At 41.2% G+C, this 14,686-nt stretch overlaps 3 protein-coding genes across 4 annotated transcripts; 1 reads left to right on the plus strand and 2 right to left on the minus strand.

The window, feature by feature from the left end:
- Window positions 1-1,259: 1,259 nt before the first annotated feature.
- On the plus strand, window positions 1,260-6,246 carry Hlh3b (Helix loop helix protein 3B). 2 transcript variants are annotated; one of them, XM_076906385.1, is made up of 5 exons: window positions 1,260-1,394; window positions 1,596-1,878; window positions 4,442-4,669; window positions 4,768-4,979; window positions 5,060-6,246. In XM_076906385.1, exons 3-5 carry the CDS (start codon window positions 4,445-4,447, stop codon window positions 5,781-5,783), a joined length of 1,161 nt encoding a protein of 386 aa, XP_076762500.1. In that variant the 5' UTR covers window positions 1,260-1,394; window positions 1,596-1,878; window positions 4,442-4,444; the 3' UTR covers window positions 5,784-6,246. The 2 variants fall into 2 exon arrangements, with proteins under 2 accessions (XP_076762500.1, XP_076762499.1); XM_076906384.1 differs by lacking the exons at window positions 1,260-1,394; window positions 1,596-1,878 and adding an exon at window positions 4,047-4,156 and having other exon boundaries at window positions 5,060-6,245.
- A 289-nt stretch (window positions 6,247-6,535) lies between these two features.
- On the minus strand, window positions 6,536-8,988 carry LOC143430132 (uncharacterized). Its single transcript, XM_076906132.1, has 4 exons — window positions 8,465-8,988; window positions 7,755-8,047; window positions 7,430-7,686; window positions 6,536-7,369 (listed from the first exon to the last, which is right to left on the minus strand). The coding sequence occupies exons 1-4, from the start codon at window positions 8,986-8,988 to the stop codon at window positions 6,698-6,700; spliced, it is 1,746 nt and encodes a 581-aa protein (XP_076762247.1). The 3' UTR covers window positions 6,536-6,697.
- Window positions 8,840-13,405, minus strand: LOC143430279 (ADP-ribosylarginine hydrolase CG2909). The gene is made up of 10 exons (XM_076906380.1): window positions 13,280-13,405; window positions 11,239-11,511; window positions 10,866-11,129; window positions 10,587-10,756; window positions 10,391-10,462; window positions 9,764-10,050; window positions 9,515-9,676; window positions 9,324-9,434; window positions 9,062-9,246; window positions 8,840-8,982 (listed from the first exon to the last, which is right to left on the minus strand). The coding sequence occupies exons 1-9, from the start codon at window positions 13,307-13,309 to the stop codon at window positions 9,062-9,064; spliced, it is 1,554 nt and encodes a 517-aa protein (XP_076762495.1). The 5' UTR covers window positions 13,310-13,405; the 3' UTR covers window positions 8,840-8,982.
- Between the last annotated feature and the right edge of the window lie 1,281 nt (window positions 13,406-14,686).

A 14,686-nucleotide genomic window follows, 5' to 3' on the forward strand; every position in this document is an offset into this window, starting at 1 on the left:
AAGCCTGCCCGAGTTTCTACCTCTTCCGTGACTTATGAAGAGGCGGAGTCAGGGAGCGTCAAGGGAAATTGGAAATTTTTCGGTCGTATTTGCTCGTTTATTTGCTGGGTTAAGATACACGACTTTTCGTTCTTGATTTATTGGTGTTTTAAAAAATAAATGGTTTCGTATAATTTATGGAGCTATTAGAACCACGATGCTACAGTACTTTTACCCCAGTTCAATATTTGACATCAAAATATTGGAATTCATTTGATTACTGTACGTACCTGTGCAGCAAGCGAACGATACCTAGGTAGAAAGAAAAATCGATCGTATATTATAAAACTGTTGTTTGCATTTAAATAGAGAACACTTCGACGCTACTTCGTAAAACGCTTCGATGGATTTCGTGGACGACAAAATTTTCATACGTATCAGTAAGGATTATCATGTATTGAGTGTCACAACGGAAAATGTATTTGATGACCAAGGCAATTGCATTTCTTATTATACGGAAATGCAAACAACTCCAGACTTTTCGCATTTTCGTGTACCGTAACTTGGACAATTTCAGGATGAATTAGCGATCGTCTAGTAGGTATGGCACGTGGAAAGCAAACACTAATAATGGGATTAATATGGAGCGGCTGGTTGACGGCGATAACGAAAATTGATTTCATCCCCGTGCCTTGCGGGTCCACCCTCCACCTCTATAGTTGTGCCACCGAGGCCACCTTCGGTATGGGGATTCTATTTGAACGCGTTGACGTTTCATGGGACACTGCGCAAACCGGGCGACACGCCTCTTTTCTATTGCCGCAGCCTGCCAACGATAATTCTTCTACGTCCTCGACCATATTCCATCCCCGGTTAGGTTTTGTCCATGCCATAATACCTCACTGATTTCAGATACCACCGATATCTCACGATGATTCGTACAGAATTTAAATCGTTACTTTTTACGATAATATGTCCGCGATATGCGCGCACGAATCGATAATTTTCAACTTTGTCATTTTATGCCATGGAAAGAGAAAAAATTTCTGTAGAGATAATAATTTGTGGAACGAATACAATTTTTTTTTACTGAATTTTACGTACACTGTTTTGTTTTTAAAACACTAGCATTGCGATCAATAAATTACTGAATTATCAAATAATTCTAAGAAGAGGCGTTTTAATTTCGTAATATATTTTTAATGTTTACGTCGCAATCTGTAATTTTATTTTATTTTAGATGACCACAGAGAGTATATTTCATGGGAGATAGTGGTAATACCCAATTCGTATTGGTAGGCACGCACAAATTGAGCTGTATGTTACTATCTCTGTGGGAAACCGCTACAGAACTCACCCCGCACGCCCTTTTTCTCACTATGCCGAGAATTAGAGCTCTTTTGGGGTGCTTATAGGTTCGATGGATATTTTTATCGTTTAACGTATCGACATCAGTTAATAATTCTTCTTTGAAATTCGTAGCTGCCCAGTTATCCACATAAGTCTAAGTACATAAAATGTTTTGTGCAACAAATTTCTCTAAGTGTAAATTCCGTTTACGCGTAGACGTGTATCGACGTTATTTATTCATATATTACCGCACTTCTCTGTCGCAGAAGTATCACACACCATATGCGGCCGCAATAATGGATTAGCGAAGAATGAAAAAGAAGTCACCCCTCGAATGGGTGGCATTACGAATAAGGCACGCGACACCATTCAAGGGTGACGCACGTGTCGTTTAGATGCCTTTTATTTTCAGATTAAGGTGTCGATAAAGTTAAAAAGTACGATCCTAATAGCGGCATTAAAAAATATACGTTCTTAAATTCCTGATGCCTGAATTATAAATTTTTAACAATGAACAGTTCGCCCTGGTCTTTGGTTCGGTAGCGATGGGTAAGAAAGATCTTTAACGAAGCCGTACTCTCGTTATCTGTGCGTCATATGCATAGAAACTCGTGACTAAGTCTGTCTCCACCTCCTTCCTGTTTCGTCCCATTTACATCTGCCTCGAAGATGTTTCCCACACAATTAAGCGACAAATAACATCGGCTGGTGTCTTATCTAATCATGGCTGCGTTATCAAACGAGAGCTGAACTTCATTTTTTCGTCCCGAATCATTGATTGTACTCGTGCCAGTCGATTTTTTTTACTTATATAACATTATATTAAATGTAAATTGCGTTTAACATAATTATTTCAATTTGCGCACCAACATGTATAACAATTATTTGTCTGAAGAAATTATTCGGTTATTATACGTTCGATGCTGAACACGTTTAAAAGAAAATAGCTTATTAAATTGGGTTATCTGTGTTCTATCTCAGTCTTGCTCTTATCTATCCAGGTGTAGTCAATAAATTAATCACAAAATAATGCAAAGTACCTACTGTCAATAGATATACTATAATTTTAAATTGCCTGAACAGTAGCATAGAATTGCATTTTCAATTTTCCTCGAGGTGCTTTTTTTAACGTTTGTAGCTCCAAACGTGCGATGATAAAACGTAAATTGTCAGAGTATGCAATAACACGGCGACTACCGTGTTTCGCAATGTATCACGCGTTTGTTTCTTTGTCTTCCCAGCAAACGTTTTCCAATCACCCTGGACTTAGGCGAAATTATAGCCAGCTCCCACGCAGATTGCCCAGTAATAGCGCTCGAATGAACGCGATCGTAGATTTAATCATTTAATCAGGATCGTACGATGACACCCTCTGACTCGTCCCGGTGGAAAATCTGTAGCACCCTCCGGAGGTGTCACAATAAAACAGCTCGTGGCTGGTGGCCACTTGACAACAGCCAGGAACTTCTCACCCCTAATGTATATTAAACAGGGCTCCCTTTTTTTACACCCCACCGTTTCCCGTTGATTCGACGGGGTCCGCTAATAAGAATCTAATTGTTTGGGAACTTGCTGAGATAAAAGATGCTCGCACATCGATTAAAGTATTTCACTCAGATTTTTTCAATATTACTTTTACTATCAATATAGAAAAATAGTACGAGAATAGAAAAATGGTAGGAATTGACTTAAAAAATATTGCTGTGTTGTTAAAATAAATTATTTAGAACCCTGACGACATCCAAAATTGAAATTCCATTTTTAAATCGCATCGTATCGAATTTATACGCAATGTTTGTTACAATACTCGCTGCTATGATGTTTTTTTTGCAGTGGATCGCGGACAATCGATATTTCTTTCTTTCTGTCGCGTTTATCTGGCACCCAGGGGTTGAACAGCGACCTAAGGGTGCACGGAGGGATGCTGGATACGCATGGAACAGTATGGGACGGTCCAAAGAGGAGCTCCACCCATGAGGCCTGCGCTCCGCCTTCGCAAAATTCATTTTCCCGGGGGTTGTACCGTACTTTCTATTAGTTAAATCGGCCCGTCTGGGCTCGTCAGTCGGTTTAACGTCAGCTACAATCGTAACCACGGGAAATCCGTAGCCGAAGTGCCCCCAAAGATCGTTACAACTTGTTTTACAAAGTGAATTAATTTGTTTCACAAATTGTAAATTCAGTGTCGAAGTGAAAGTGAACAAAAAAATCTTGTATTTCAATATGGTAAGCTGCTATTGTGCTGAAAATTACTTCATGTCTTGTGCCGATAGACTTCGATTTTGACAGAATACACGTTGTCTTTTTCGTTTTAATCGAGTGTTAACTATGCTGGCAAATTTTTGCTAAAAGTCTGTCTCTACTCTCGAAGTTTCATGGTTTATCTTTTCCTAGGAATTGTATTTTAAAAAATAAATTGTTTCGTAGAAGACGAACAAATGCTATGCACATTGACTGATAAAATGAAATAATTTGTTCGTGTGTGTGTACGTATCTATTAAATGTCAGGGACGAAAACGTGAAGGGAGGTTGCGATAGGGACGTCCTGTTGGCGCCTATGTAGGCTAAATTCGTTCGTGATAATTCAACCAGATTTCCCGCGTCTTCTGTCATTCATCGTTTGATTAATTACCATGCGGCTGGGAAACATGAAACAATGCGTATAAATATTAAGCGGACGTAAACGTTCGCTCATTTGCGTACATAAATGCGAACAGTTATGCATGATCGTTCGGAGATGTAACGTGAATAATTGTAACGAATGACTCGAGTGAAGACGTCGCGAATGATTCGCTGGTATTGATAGAAAAGTAAATAAGTAAAAATTGTAAGTCTTTTTTAAAGAGAGAGGAATTTTCCTTACATAAAACAGTGTGTTTTGATAACTTTTACTAAAAGAGATTCTAAAATAAAATATTTAATTAACAGAACGTTTCAAGAAACACGTGCGAGTAATTTTAAACGGTTTAACATACAATAGACTTGTATGCTTCCCTCGAAAGGAGAAATTGTTTCTTCGCGAATCTTGTTAAAAAGTAGTATCATTTTCGTGCAGATTTTCTACTCGATTCGTTTGCTGTTTCATAATCATTGGTGTGTTATTGAATCGCAGTCGATGCTGACGTATAATGGCTGCGCCGGAGGAACAGTAGAAACGGAGAACGGTTCTCCAGCGGACTCACTTTTGTCTGGCGAAGGAGAACTGGTGGAGGATGTCGGTGATTCTCCAGGCACGTCAAGGGACACGGAAGAGGAAGCGATGCTCTCTGATGAATTTTATTCCCACGACACGGACGAGGAAGAGGAACAAGGAAAGAAACGGAGGGACCGCACCAATTCCGTGAGTAAATGTGTACAGAATCTGGCGAATTCTTGTCGAACTCTGTTTAACAAATAGTGACCTACAGCTTACCATTAAAATTGATAATAATTTCATAGCTAGATGGCATTTCGTCCTCTGGTAGTGGACACCTTGGCTCGCCAATCCCTCGAGTTGGAACCGTGGGTGTACGGAAACTCTTTACGAACAGTCGCGAGCGTTGGAGGCAGCAAAACGTAAGTGGTGCATTCGCTGAGCTACGAAAATTGGTACCCACTCATCCACCAGACAAGAAACTGTCCAAGAATGAAATCTTACGGATGGCAATTCGGTAATTCGCTCCTACGAATAGATCGTTCGTTGATCTAGAAGTTCATCAAGTACGGCATGTAAAGTTGTAAATATTTTTAGATATATACGATTGTTGAGCAACGTCCTGGAATGGCAGAAAGCGCAAGAACGAAGCGAAGCGACGCAGCACGAAGTCCGTATAAAATGCGAGCCGAATTTCAGCAGTCAAAATTCAACGGGCTATCACACGAAGTCCACAGTGCCGTACTTGAAGCAGGAGAAGCAGATGAACGAGAATCACGCGTACAGAATGAACTACTCTGGACAGAAACAGTTACAGCATCCGATCTCTCACGTGGTGTGCGACAAGAATGGGAACAATTTGTTAATGATCGCACCTACTGGTGGTCACAATATGGCAAATACGGTTAACAAGAGAAGCATCACACCGTCTACGGCTGCTGCACAGAATCCACTTCCATCAAATGCGCCCAGCAACGGAAGTCTGCCTCGTTCTGCAGCCGGCTCACGAGTTTCTACCTATCCAAAGTCACCTCAGATCAACGTGCAAGTCATAACCAGTACGAACATCTTGACGAATTGTTCATCGAGTGTGTCAGTAACGAGCAACTCCACTATTAACGGAAGTGCGTCAAATTGCGGCCAAAAGAGACTGAAAGTCGAGAAAGAGGAGGAGGAGCAGTCGTCCAGTCAGAGCAGGGACTGCAAAACTTTACCGTCTTCTATACATGGCGTGCCTATGAGGAAGAGGGTGAAAGTCACATTCGTAAAAGACTCTAACTCAGGGTTTCGTAACGATTTTCGGAACGTCGAGCGCAAGTAAGATGAACGATCGTGTGGTTTATTGAGTATGACGTCTTGAATCGATCGAAGCTGTTTCAGTAAAGATGATCGATCGATTTGTTTGAAAGTAGTTCGTAATTTTAAGGGGCAATCTGGTTCTTCAAATGCCAATAGATAATTGTAAAAGCTCGTAATCACCTGAAAGTAAAAGTGTCATTCAATGCTGAACAAGTGCAATCTAGTCTAGAAGAAGTTGTTTTATTACTTAGAGAACCTGAACGTCAGGGAATCGTGAAGTTTCTTCTTAGTTGAAAACTATCATCTTTCTCGAAGAATATTTTATTAGGTAAATCATATTACATTGTTTGTACAGTATTAAGTGTACCTCTCTCTCTCTCTCTCTCTCATAATTTACATTCAATTGCAACCATAAACGATGTGTCTCATATATCAGTTAACGAAAATCAATCCTCTGTTCAAGATTTACAATCGTTTAATCAAACATCGGTGCAATCTCTTTTTATAATCTCGATTGGATAACATCGTACGGTTCAACAATGTTGCTAGATAATGTACAAGAATCGATATGTATAAAGCACCATCGTCAGCGTACGGTACACATATTCAACAGTCTGAAACTGAATAGTGGCGAGAAGGGTGCTAGTAACTTTAAACGACTACGTGTAACACTTAATTAGAATAACTGCCTTACTAACAACCACAGGCTGATAGAATAAATTATCAAACACAAAATCTATCTCGAACGCACATCTTGTCTACCTTCGATGGTACTCTGCCAACATTTTCTATTACGTTTGTTAAGTCAGTTCCGCGTCAAAGAAAATACATATTGAGTAATCGAACTCCTAAAAAGGTTCTTGCTATGTGTACACCAAGCTGTACACGCACACTTATTCGAGCACTAACTGGAAATCGAAAACACGCTCGGCTATTTTACGTCAGGTACACTTTGTATCTTGTACTGTCCCTTTTCTGACGTTCAGCGATCTGTTTGAGGCGAGCAGCTGCGTAACGATCATCATTCCATTCCACAGGCGGGACAGGCGACGATGGCCTCTCTTCCGTTTGGCTGAAAGCTCTTCGCGGCGGAAGTTCCACCATTGGCCTGGTACTTTTGCAGTCCACACTCGCCCGTTTCGCGGAGTAGTTGGTAACAGTCGCATAACTCGCATCGCTGGTACGGGAATCCCTCTTCACAGCAGTTATGGGAGCAACCTCGGCGTAGCTACCCCTGGACTTGCTGCTGGCATCGGAAGGCCTCTTTTTCTCAACTTGGTTGGTGGTTCTTTTAGCTTCTTGCGAGCCTCCTGCGCGTGCTGAACGCGTAGATCGAATGGAACCCTCTGTTTGCAGGGAACCTTCCGTTCGATTCGATCGCGTGGATGCTCGACGAGTCTTCTCGTCGTAATCGTCGGAATGGGTTCGTCTTTCTTTGATTTTTGGCTTGGCCAGACCAAGATCTTCGCTATATCGGAGCCTCTCGTTGAACTTTCTTAATCGCTCCTCGTACTCGCTGTTGAAAACATCGGTACCATCCGGGTGCTGCTCTGTCTTTGGCGATTGTTTGGGCTCCTGGTATTCTGATCGCACCTTCGTGTCCTTTAGCTGTGAAGTTTTCAATAAAAATTCAAGAAATATTTAGTATCCAATACGGTCGATGCTCACCTTGATTACGTTCATTCTATCGTTGAACTCCAAGTCTTGGCTGTTTCTGCGAATCTGTTGGTTAGTCCTCTCCTCCTCGCTGCTACTCTTACTGATCCATGTGTTACCACGACGAGCATTCGTCGCCCTCTTTGGCCATTCGTTTTCCGTTTTAAAATCGTACAGATCTCGCATACGTTGGGTAAGTCTTTTCGACTGCTCATTGGCATCAGGGGAATGCTTCGACGCTAGTAAATCACGGCTTGGTTCCAACTCATCTGCAATTATATTATGAATTGCGATTGTTCGCGCGTCAATTGTTCGTTACTATCGCACGCTTACTTACCTCGTTTTTGGCTAGTTTCCGTGTTGGTCTTCGACGCGAACTTTCGCAGAGGTTCCCACTTTGGAGACTCATGCTTAACTTCTTTAAGCTGCGATTTGTTGGTCGCGTCACACGCTTCCGTTCCGGAAGACTTTCTTTCCGGGTTCATTCGCGGTAGCGGACCCGGGGACGGGTTTTTCACGAATGTCATCCATCTGGTCGCGGCGTTTTTCGTGATTTCGCAGCTGTTGCTGATCCTGGCGAATGGTGACGCATCGTAGCGGAACCTTGAGGTGTTAATTTGCGGTAGCCACCTAAAGGTATTTGGTATCAGAAATCCAGTGTCTAGACTCGGTACATTTGGTTTAAGCGTCAGAAAGGGTCAGTTAATCAACAACGATTTTGTTTCTTTTTTCCGTTATGGCTTTTATATATTATACGTATGCTTTATATATGTATTTACCGAACAAACGAGAGCTGCGTTTTTTTCTTTTTTTTTTTGTTCTATTATAATGCCGTATACATTTCTATCCACACAACGACCGACATCGAATTATTATAATTATTATTCTATGTACATATAATGACATAGTTAACGTGTATCCCTAGTGATCGATTATTACAGGTTAGTGCAACAACTCGGTTACTTATCACGAATTCTACGCGTGTATCGAATCGACTCCGTTCACGGCATCGGTTTCTTTTTGACTAGGAAAATGTGCTCAGTCAACCTCGTCGCGATTGTTCTGGGGTCGCTGCATTCCGTATGCCTTCGTTCCTCGACCAGTTTCTCTTTCTTTATACGGCCAACATCCGCGCTAAGACTCCTGCCGGACGTCTGCCTCTGCGTGGCTGCCGAGGCTGTATCATTTTTCTCTTCCTGAGGACCCTTCGCTGCCCCTTCCTCCTTCGTAGGAGACAATTTCTTTTGCGTGCTTTCGTTCGCTTTACTATCTGTCGCGTTTTCCTCTGGTTCACTTGAAACCGAACTCCGTTTCTCTTCATCTCTCGCTGGCTGTGGGGATTTCTTCAACGCCGGTTGGATCCGCGTTATGTTTCTTGGCAGTGGGATCCATCTGGACGGATCGAGCTTGCTTGTGTCCGGTATTTCAGTGTGCCTTCTCTCCTCTACTCGTCTCTCCGTGTACTTCTTTAAACAGTCTACATCCGCGCTACGACTCCTTTGACTGCGAGGAGATCGAGATGGTCTTCGTTGACTGGTGCCCAGCCCTGGTGGGCCAGCCCTTTCCTGCATTCAGAAATCGGAAATCTTTATTGTAACTTCCCTTCGACGCGCCTGTTTCTAACAGCGCGGGAAAATAATTCACCTAAGCAAGATGAAGCTTCGCGTAATCCGATATGTGCAAAATACCATGCTGTGCGGATGCAACGTGTAAGCTGGCACCGCATGCTCGAGGATTTATTCGAGAGGTGTGCAATTCCGCGATTTGGCTACTGCACGCCGCGGCAGGATCTCCGCTCGACGACAAATATCCGCACCAGAATTCGTTTCCTACAAAACGAACGATTGATTTCTATGATTATTATGATTATGGGTATTATTCTGATCAACGTAAGTTATTCGACAACCTGGTAACGCGTTTCCGTCCCATGCGTACGTCACCACTAGAAGCTTGTCCACGTCCGAAGATCTAAATAGTTTGCTGTGAGGCTCTCTGAGAGCGAAGTGAATCTTAATATCTGGAAAAAGTTGCAACAATACAAGGAATACGCACAAAGTTAGCGTTCGAGGAACAGATAGCTTAGAATTGTTGGCAAACCTCCAAGATAGTCGCCGTTTCCCGCGTCGCCGCATTTCTGATGATGGAAGTACGCAAACATTATATCAGAGACGTATCTCAGTTTCTTGTTCATCTTCCTGAGCGCGATCTCGAACGTTTTTAGAAAGTATATTTCTTGGTCTTGAATTATTCTCCATACACCTGGAAATATATTTTTATACGAAAATTAATGATATATTTAAAAAATGTAAATATATACAATCTTTCTTAGAAGAATTTTTTACTAACCGAGACCAAAACCCACAACGTGAAGAAAGGCAGTCGTATTTTGCTTCTCGGCTCGTGTATTAGCTTCGAGAAGTATTATTTCTACAGTGAGTAGTGTTCTCTTCATGTAATTCTCGATGTCGAAGACAGTTTGACTGGTTAACGAGAGATATCTTTTGTTGTCTTTCGATTTAACTTGCTTCAGCGTTTCCTCGTACAATGGAAGGTGTTCCTCGCCATAGAATTTTGCCCACAAAACGCGCAGCCCACGTATCTCTTCTGAACTTCCACTCGAGGGCGGTCCATATCTGTTGCAAAAATACCACAGTACACATTGAAGTCTATTTTTAACCTTTTGTGTATAATTTTCATTTTAAATATACAGTAAGTGTTTTTTAGGAGGAAATAAAGTACTGCTTTTCTTAACAATGTTTTATTTATGTACATCTTTGACGCTGAAAGTGGATACCTACTACTAATTTCTGTAGCTTCTTGAAAAATTTATCAAACGATGAAAGGTATTTCAAATTATTTTGTATACACATGATTTAAATTTAATAATATTAAATATCAAAATGATTGTTTATTAACTAATATGCAAATAAAATAACTGTGTGTACTTTTTATACGATAAATACCACAACTCACCCGTTCTCCACGGTATTCTGCTGAGGTGTTGTAACGATATCTTGGTATTCCATAACGCGTGGTCGTGTGAATCTGTGAACAGCAAGCGAATGAAATGAAAAACTCATGCTTGATTAAAGCATACAGGTATTAGTTTTGTAAATAAATATTTAGGACAACTTTTGTTAATGGTAAGCGTTAAATGAACATAGAAAACCTTGTTCCCACGACACCTATAATGACTCCTCTCGGCTGAATGGAGTCTGGGTCGGCACTTGCGATGCCCCTGTTGTCTCGCGAGCCATCGTTTATGAATTCAGTGTGGGAAGACATCGCCATCATAGAAGACAGTTTGATTTCGTCGTACGACAAACATTTCGTCAACACCTATTATTTAAAAAAAAACCAAAACATTCGAATTAAATAATAAATAATTAATTGGAATGTCCAAAAGTAGAACAAGTATAATCAGATTTAACATCGATGGTGCACTAACCAGAGGTTCTTTTTCCTGATCAGTGCCAACGTTCTCCCATCCATTCACGCCTGTCTTACCATCTATCAGTTTCCATCGATCATTCGGCCCGAAGAAATGAACGGCACGTTTCTCGAGCAAACGATGAATGAACTGCACCAACCCCATGTCTTTGTACATGGCCCTCTCTATAGCACTGCCGTATAGTCGTTTGTGTTTCAACCACTGCGCGACGAGTGGTAGCATTGCCTCGTGTATCAATGGATAAACTGAATTTGCGTTCATCTGCAATTAAATTTCAGTCTGCAAACACCGGATTCGACAGTACCAAACCGTACTACGCGAGCCTCGATAAATGTCTTCAATTTTCTAAGATAGATTCGAAGAGTCCAACCTCGAGAATATTCGTGGCAACCCCTTTGTCTCTCAGCGTGGAACATCTTACGGTGTTAATCGGGAAATTGATAGGAAAGGCCTCGCTTCGCTTGATGATCTGTGACAGGGTCGTAGGTGTCGGTGTCGAGACGTCGATGCATTTCCTGAGGAGTTCCTTCGTGTCGTCGTCAAAGGGTACACCATCCGGTGCCCCAAGTGTATTCTCCCATGATATCTCCGGTGGTTCTTTTAGCAGTGCCTGCTGGCGAGTACTGTCGATTCTTCCATGATTCTGGAAGTTGCATGCAAAACAGAAAGGATAAAACAATAGCAAAAGTGTCTGTGCTGCGAGTAATCAACTTGTTCGTCGAGTCAAGGAGTCACGGTTAAAACTCAGTTCGAACGTGGTTGAGTTAAAAAAGGGCTGGGTACGTATAAAATTAATCCCTTGTACCTTGCCCGAATCGCAATCAAGCGATCGAACCTTTCGACCGAGAGCGTATCGTTCTTAACTTTCCGCTCCATAATCGAAGGGAGCCAACGGTTCCGTTCTTTTCGTTTTTTTTCTTCGTCTATTTCGAATAAGTCTCTTCTGGCGGGCATCTCCCAGGGCGCACAAGGGATGAAAAAGGCGCGACGGTTCTAAGAAAATTTGCAAAACCAAAGTCGCGTCCTATTAATACACGCGCTGATTAGAGCAAGGACACGATCTCTTTGATACTTGAGCATGAAATCCGTTAAGTAGCGGAAAATGTATCCGTTCACCCTAGCGAGTTGCGCTGAGCACACTCCCCGCCCCCAACAACCCCGCAACGAGAAGTTAACTTCATTTTTCTGTTTACCGATTCTGCCACCTGAGCGACAGGGGTGAGCAAGAATTAAGGCTAGCCCGCGACCATGGAAAAATCGACACGACACCGATTTTTTTTTTCATTTTCTGGTAAACAAGCCGTTTCTTTTTGTTCTCCCAATTGTCTACATTTTGGCCAATTGATAAACGGGTCCGTTAAAAGATGAACGTCGAAACGCATCGTTGTCGTTACCTTTACTCTTTTACCTTTGAATCTAGTCAAACATTAATAAATATTCTTTAATCTTGAATACAAGGATACTTTGAATAGTTTTCTTGTAAAAAGTACAAATATCCAGGAAATGGTTAATTCAAAAACACATGGGAAAAAATAATTTATTAGAACTTGAACTGGCTTCAAGTTACATAAAAGATATTTCTAAAATTATTCGCGTTAAATACATTTATAAATAAAGGCAGGCTGATTTAAATTAGTTACACTGACGTAATCGATGCAGGAATTAGTAGGCTATAAAATCGATAGATTCGCTATATTTGCTACGTTAATATCGTACATAAAATTTTCAGTGATTCAAGCAGGGTATTGCGTTTATCATTATTATATTATCATATTGTCTTTCAACTGCAAACATTTTTTGCCCCAAGATACTGGAAAGTAATCCATTATTCGTACGTTCGTGCGATGGCGCGTGATTCAACAAACCAAATAAATGGCACTTTAGATCCACGAGACTTATTTCTTAAAATCTGCTAAAGAAACAAAACGTTGCGTCAGTTCCGACACCATGTAATTCAAAAATATTTTTGGCGCCTTTTCAGACATAATTAAGCAAATCTAACAGGTGGGGTAAACAGGTTGAACTGGAACGTTAAAATAGAGTTGCACATTAATCGATTAAAATTTTTATTTTCATTGCCTGTATGTATGATCAATGCGTATTTATATTACAAAAATAATCATCGAAAAATTGATGACTGACGTAATTGGTTGATGAAATTAACCGTCACTCGTCGAAGACGTTAATCGACTATCCAATTGATGGTCAAAATTGAAAAGGATTTAGTGTCTGATCGCAATTAATGAGCAAAACTGGAATTCGATTACGTTTTTTTTCCATTTTTGCCTCAATCGCTGATAACACTTTTACCCAACTTTATGCAACAGTTGTTCTGCTAATGCATTATTGCAATCTCGGTAGGTATGGTTTTATGATTGTCCGCAGGAGGGAGCGGAGATGATAAAACTCACCCGACGTATGCAACAGGAGAACAGCGACATGTCACCTGCTCCGTGAAGTTTAGGCGCGTTAATATCGGATAAGATCGGATAAGCGCGTCCGTACGGGATGAGTCGTGAAATGAAACTTGTGTACAGTAAGGAGCTTGTAAGTGGCAGTCGGATGTGATTGGCTATGGGTCAGCTTAGGTCGGCTACGATTGGCTATGGTAACAAACACATAAAAACGCGTTTACCCCATTGGATCCTAGAGATCACATTTATTTATTTTAATTATATAGGTTTCGTGTAAAAAAGATACCCCTTTTGCCCCTCATACATCAACGACTGCCAACTTACCAGCTTCTAACGGTACGTGACACCGTATGGTTACACATGCGCGTGTCTTGTTTGGTTAGCGCGTGCGTAGATTTTCTCGTGGAAAAACGAAAGAGATAACGAAGCTGTAATCTAATTGCAAGCAAAATATCACGATAAAGAAGTAGCAAACAATCAGGATCTATGAATTCCTTAAATCGAATTTAGTTTTCGATGCAACTATAAATGAAAGTTGAACTGATAAGTGAACAATCGTTTCTTTACTCTAGTTGCGATTTGTGATATCATAATTATATTGGTACTAATTTTGTTGCATATTCAATGGTATGAAATGTTTAAAAAGAGCGGCTTCTTTTAATTTAAGAATAAGAGGCAATTTAAAAACCACGCAAGTGTCGCGCGTTATGCGCGAGTTCCATCTAACAACTGCCAGAGAAACTAGGAGCAGCGCGTCGGTATTATTCGCTTTCAGTCCGCGAGCATTCCATGGCCCCTGGCAAGTGCTGTTATAATGGAATTTATCATTCAATCCGGTCTGTACGTACGTACTAAAATACGTACATACAACGTACGTACTAAATTCTTCAGGACACGCTCGTCTTTAAAACCGGTTTTACGGTTTATACTCTGGACTACCCGGTAAATGCAAACTACATTCTTCCACATGAGTACACGCGCCGAGATCATTGTGTATTTTGATATCGCGCTACGATAATTAAATTTCACGTAGAATTAAGTAAAATATATGTAACGCGAAGCATTGATAATAAAATTTGCATAGGTGAATTCCGTACTGCGGAAACTTTCTTTGAAATCGTGTTTCCACGATTATATCCCCATTGGCCGCCACTAGGACGAGGACGGCGTATCAATTCGCATGGTACAACAGGAATTTTTCGAGGTCGACACGGTTATCGGACGAGGGATGGAAAGGTATGCAATGGACGCGTAAGTGAGTGTTAGACATTACTGGAACGAAGGAAAAAGAAAGAGAAAGAAGGGGAAAAGTACGTCGATAAAACTGAGGTGAACGCCGCCACGGTGAACGTACGGTACGTTGTATCCCCGTTTTGGAGGCAAGTAGTTAGTCCCTCTCTCTTT

This window comes from Xylocopa sonorina, chromosome 13 (genome assembly GCF_050948175.1).
Source record: "Xylocopa sonorina isolate GNS202 chromosome 13, iyXylSono1_principal, whole genome shotgun sequence".
Classification (NCBI taxonomy): Eukaryota; Metazoa; Arthropoda; class Insecta; order Hymenoptera; family Apidae; genus Xylocopa; species Xylocopa sonorina.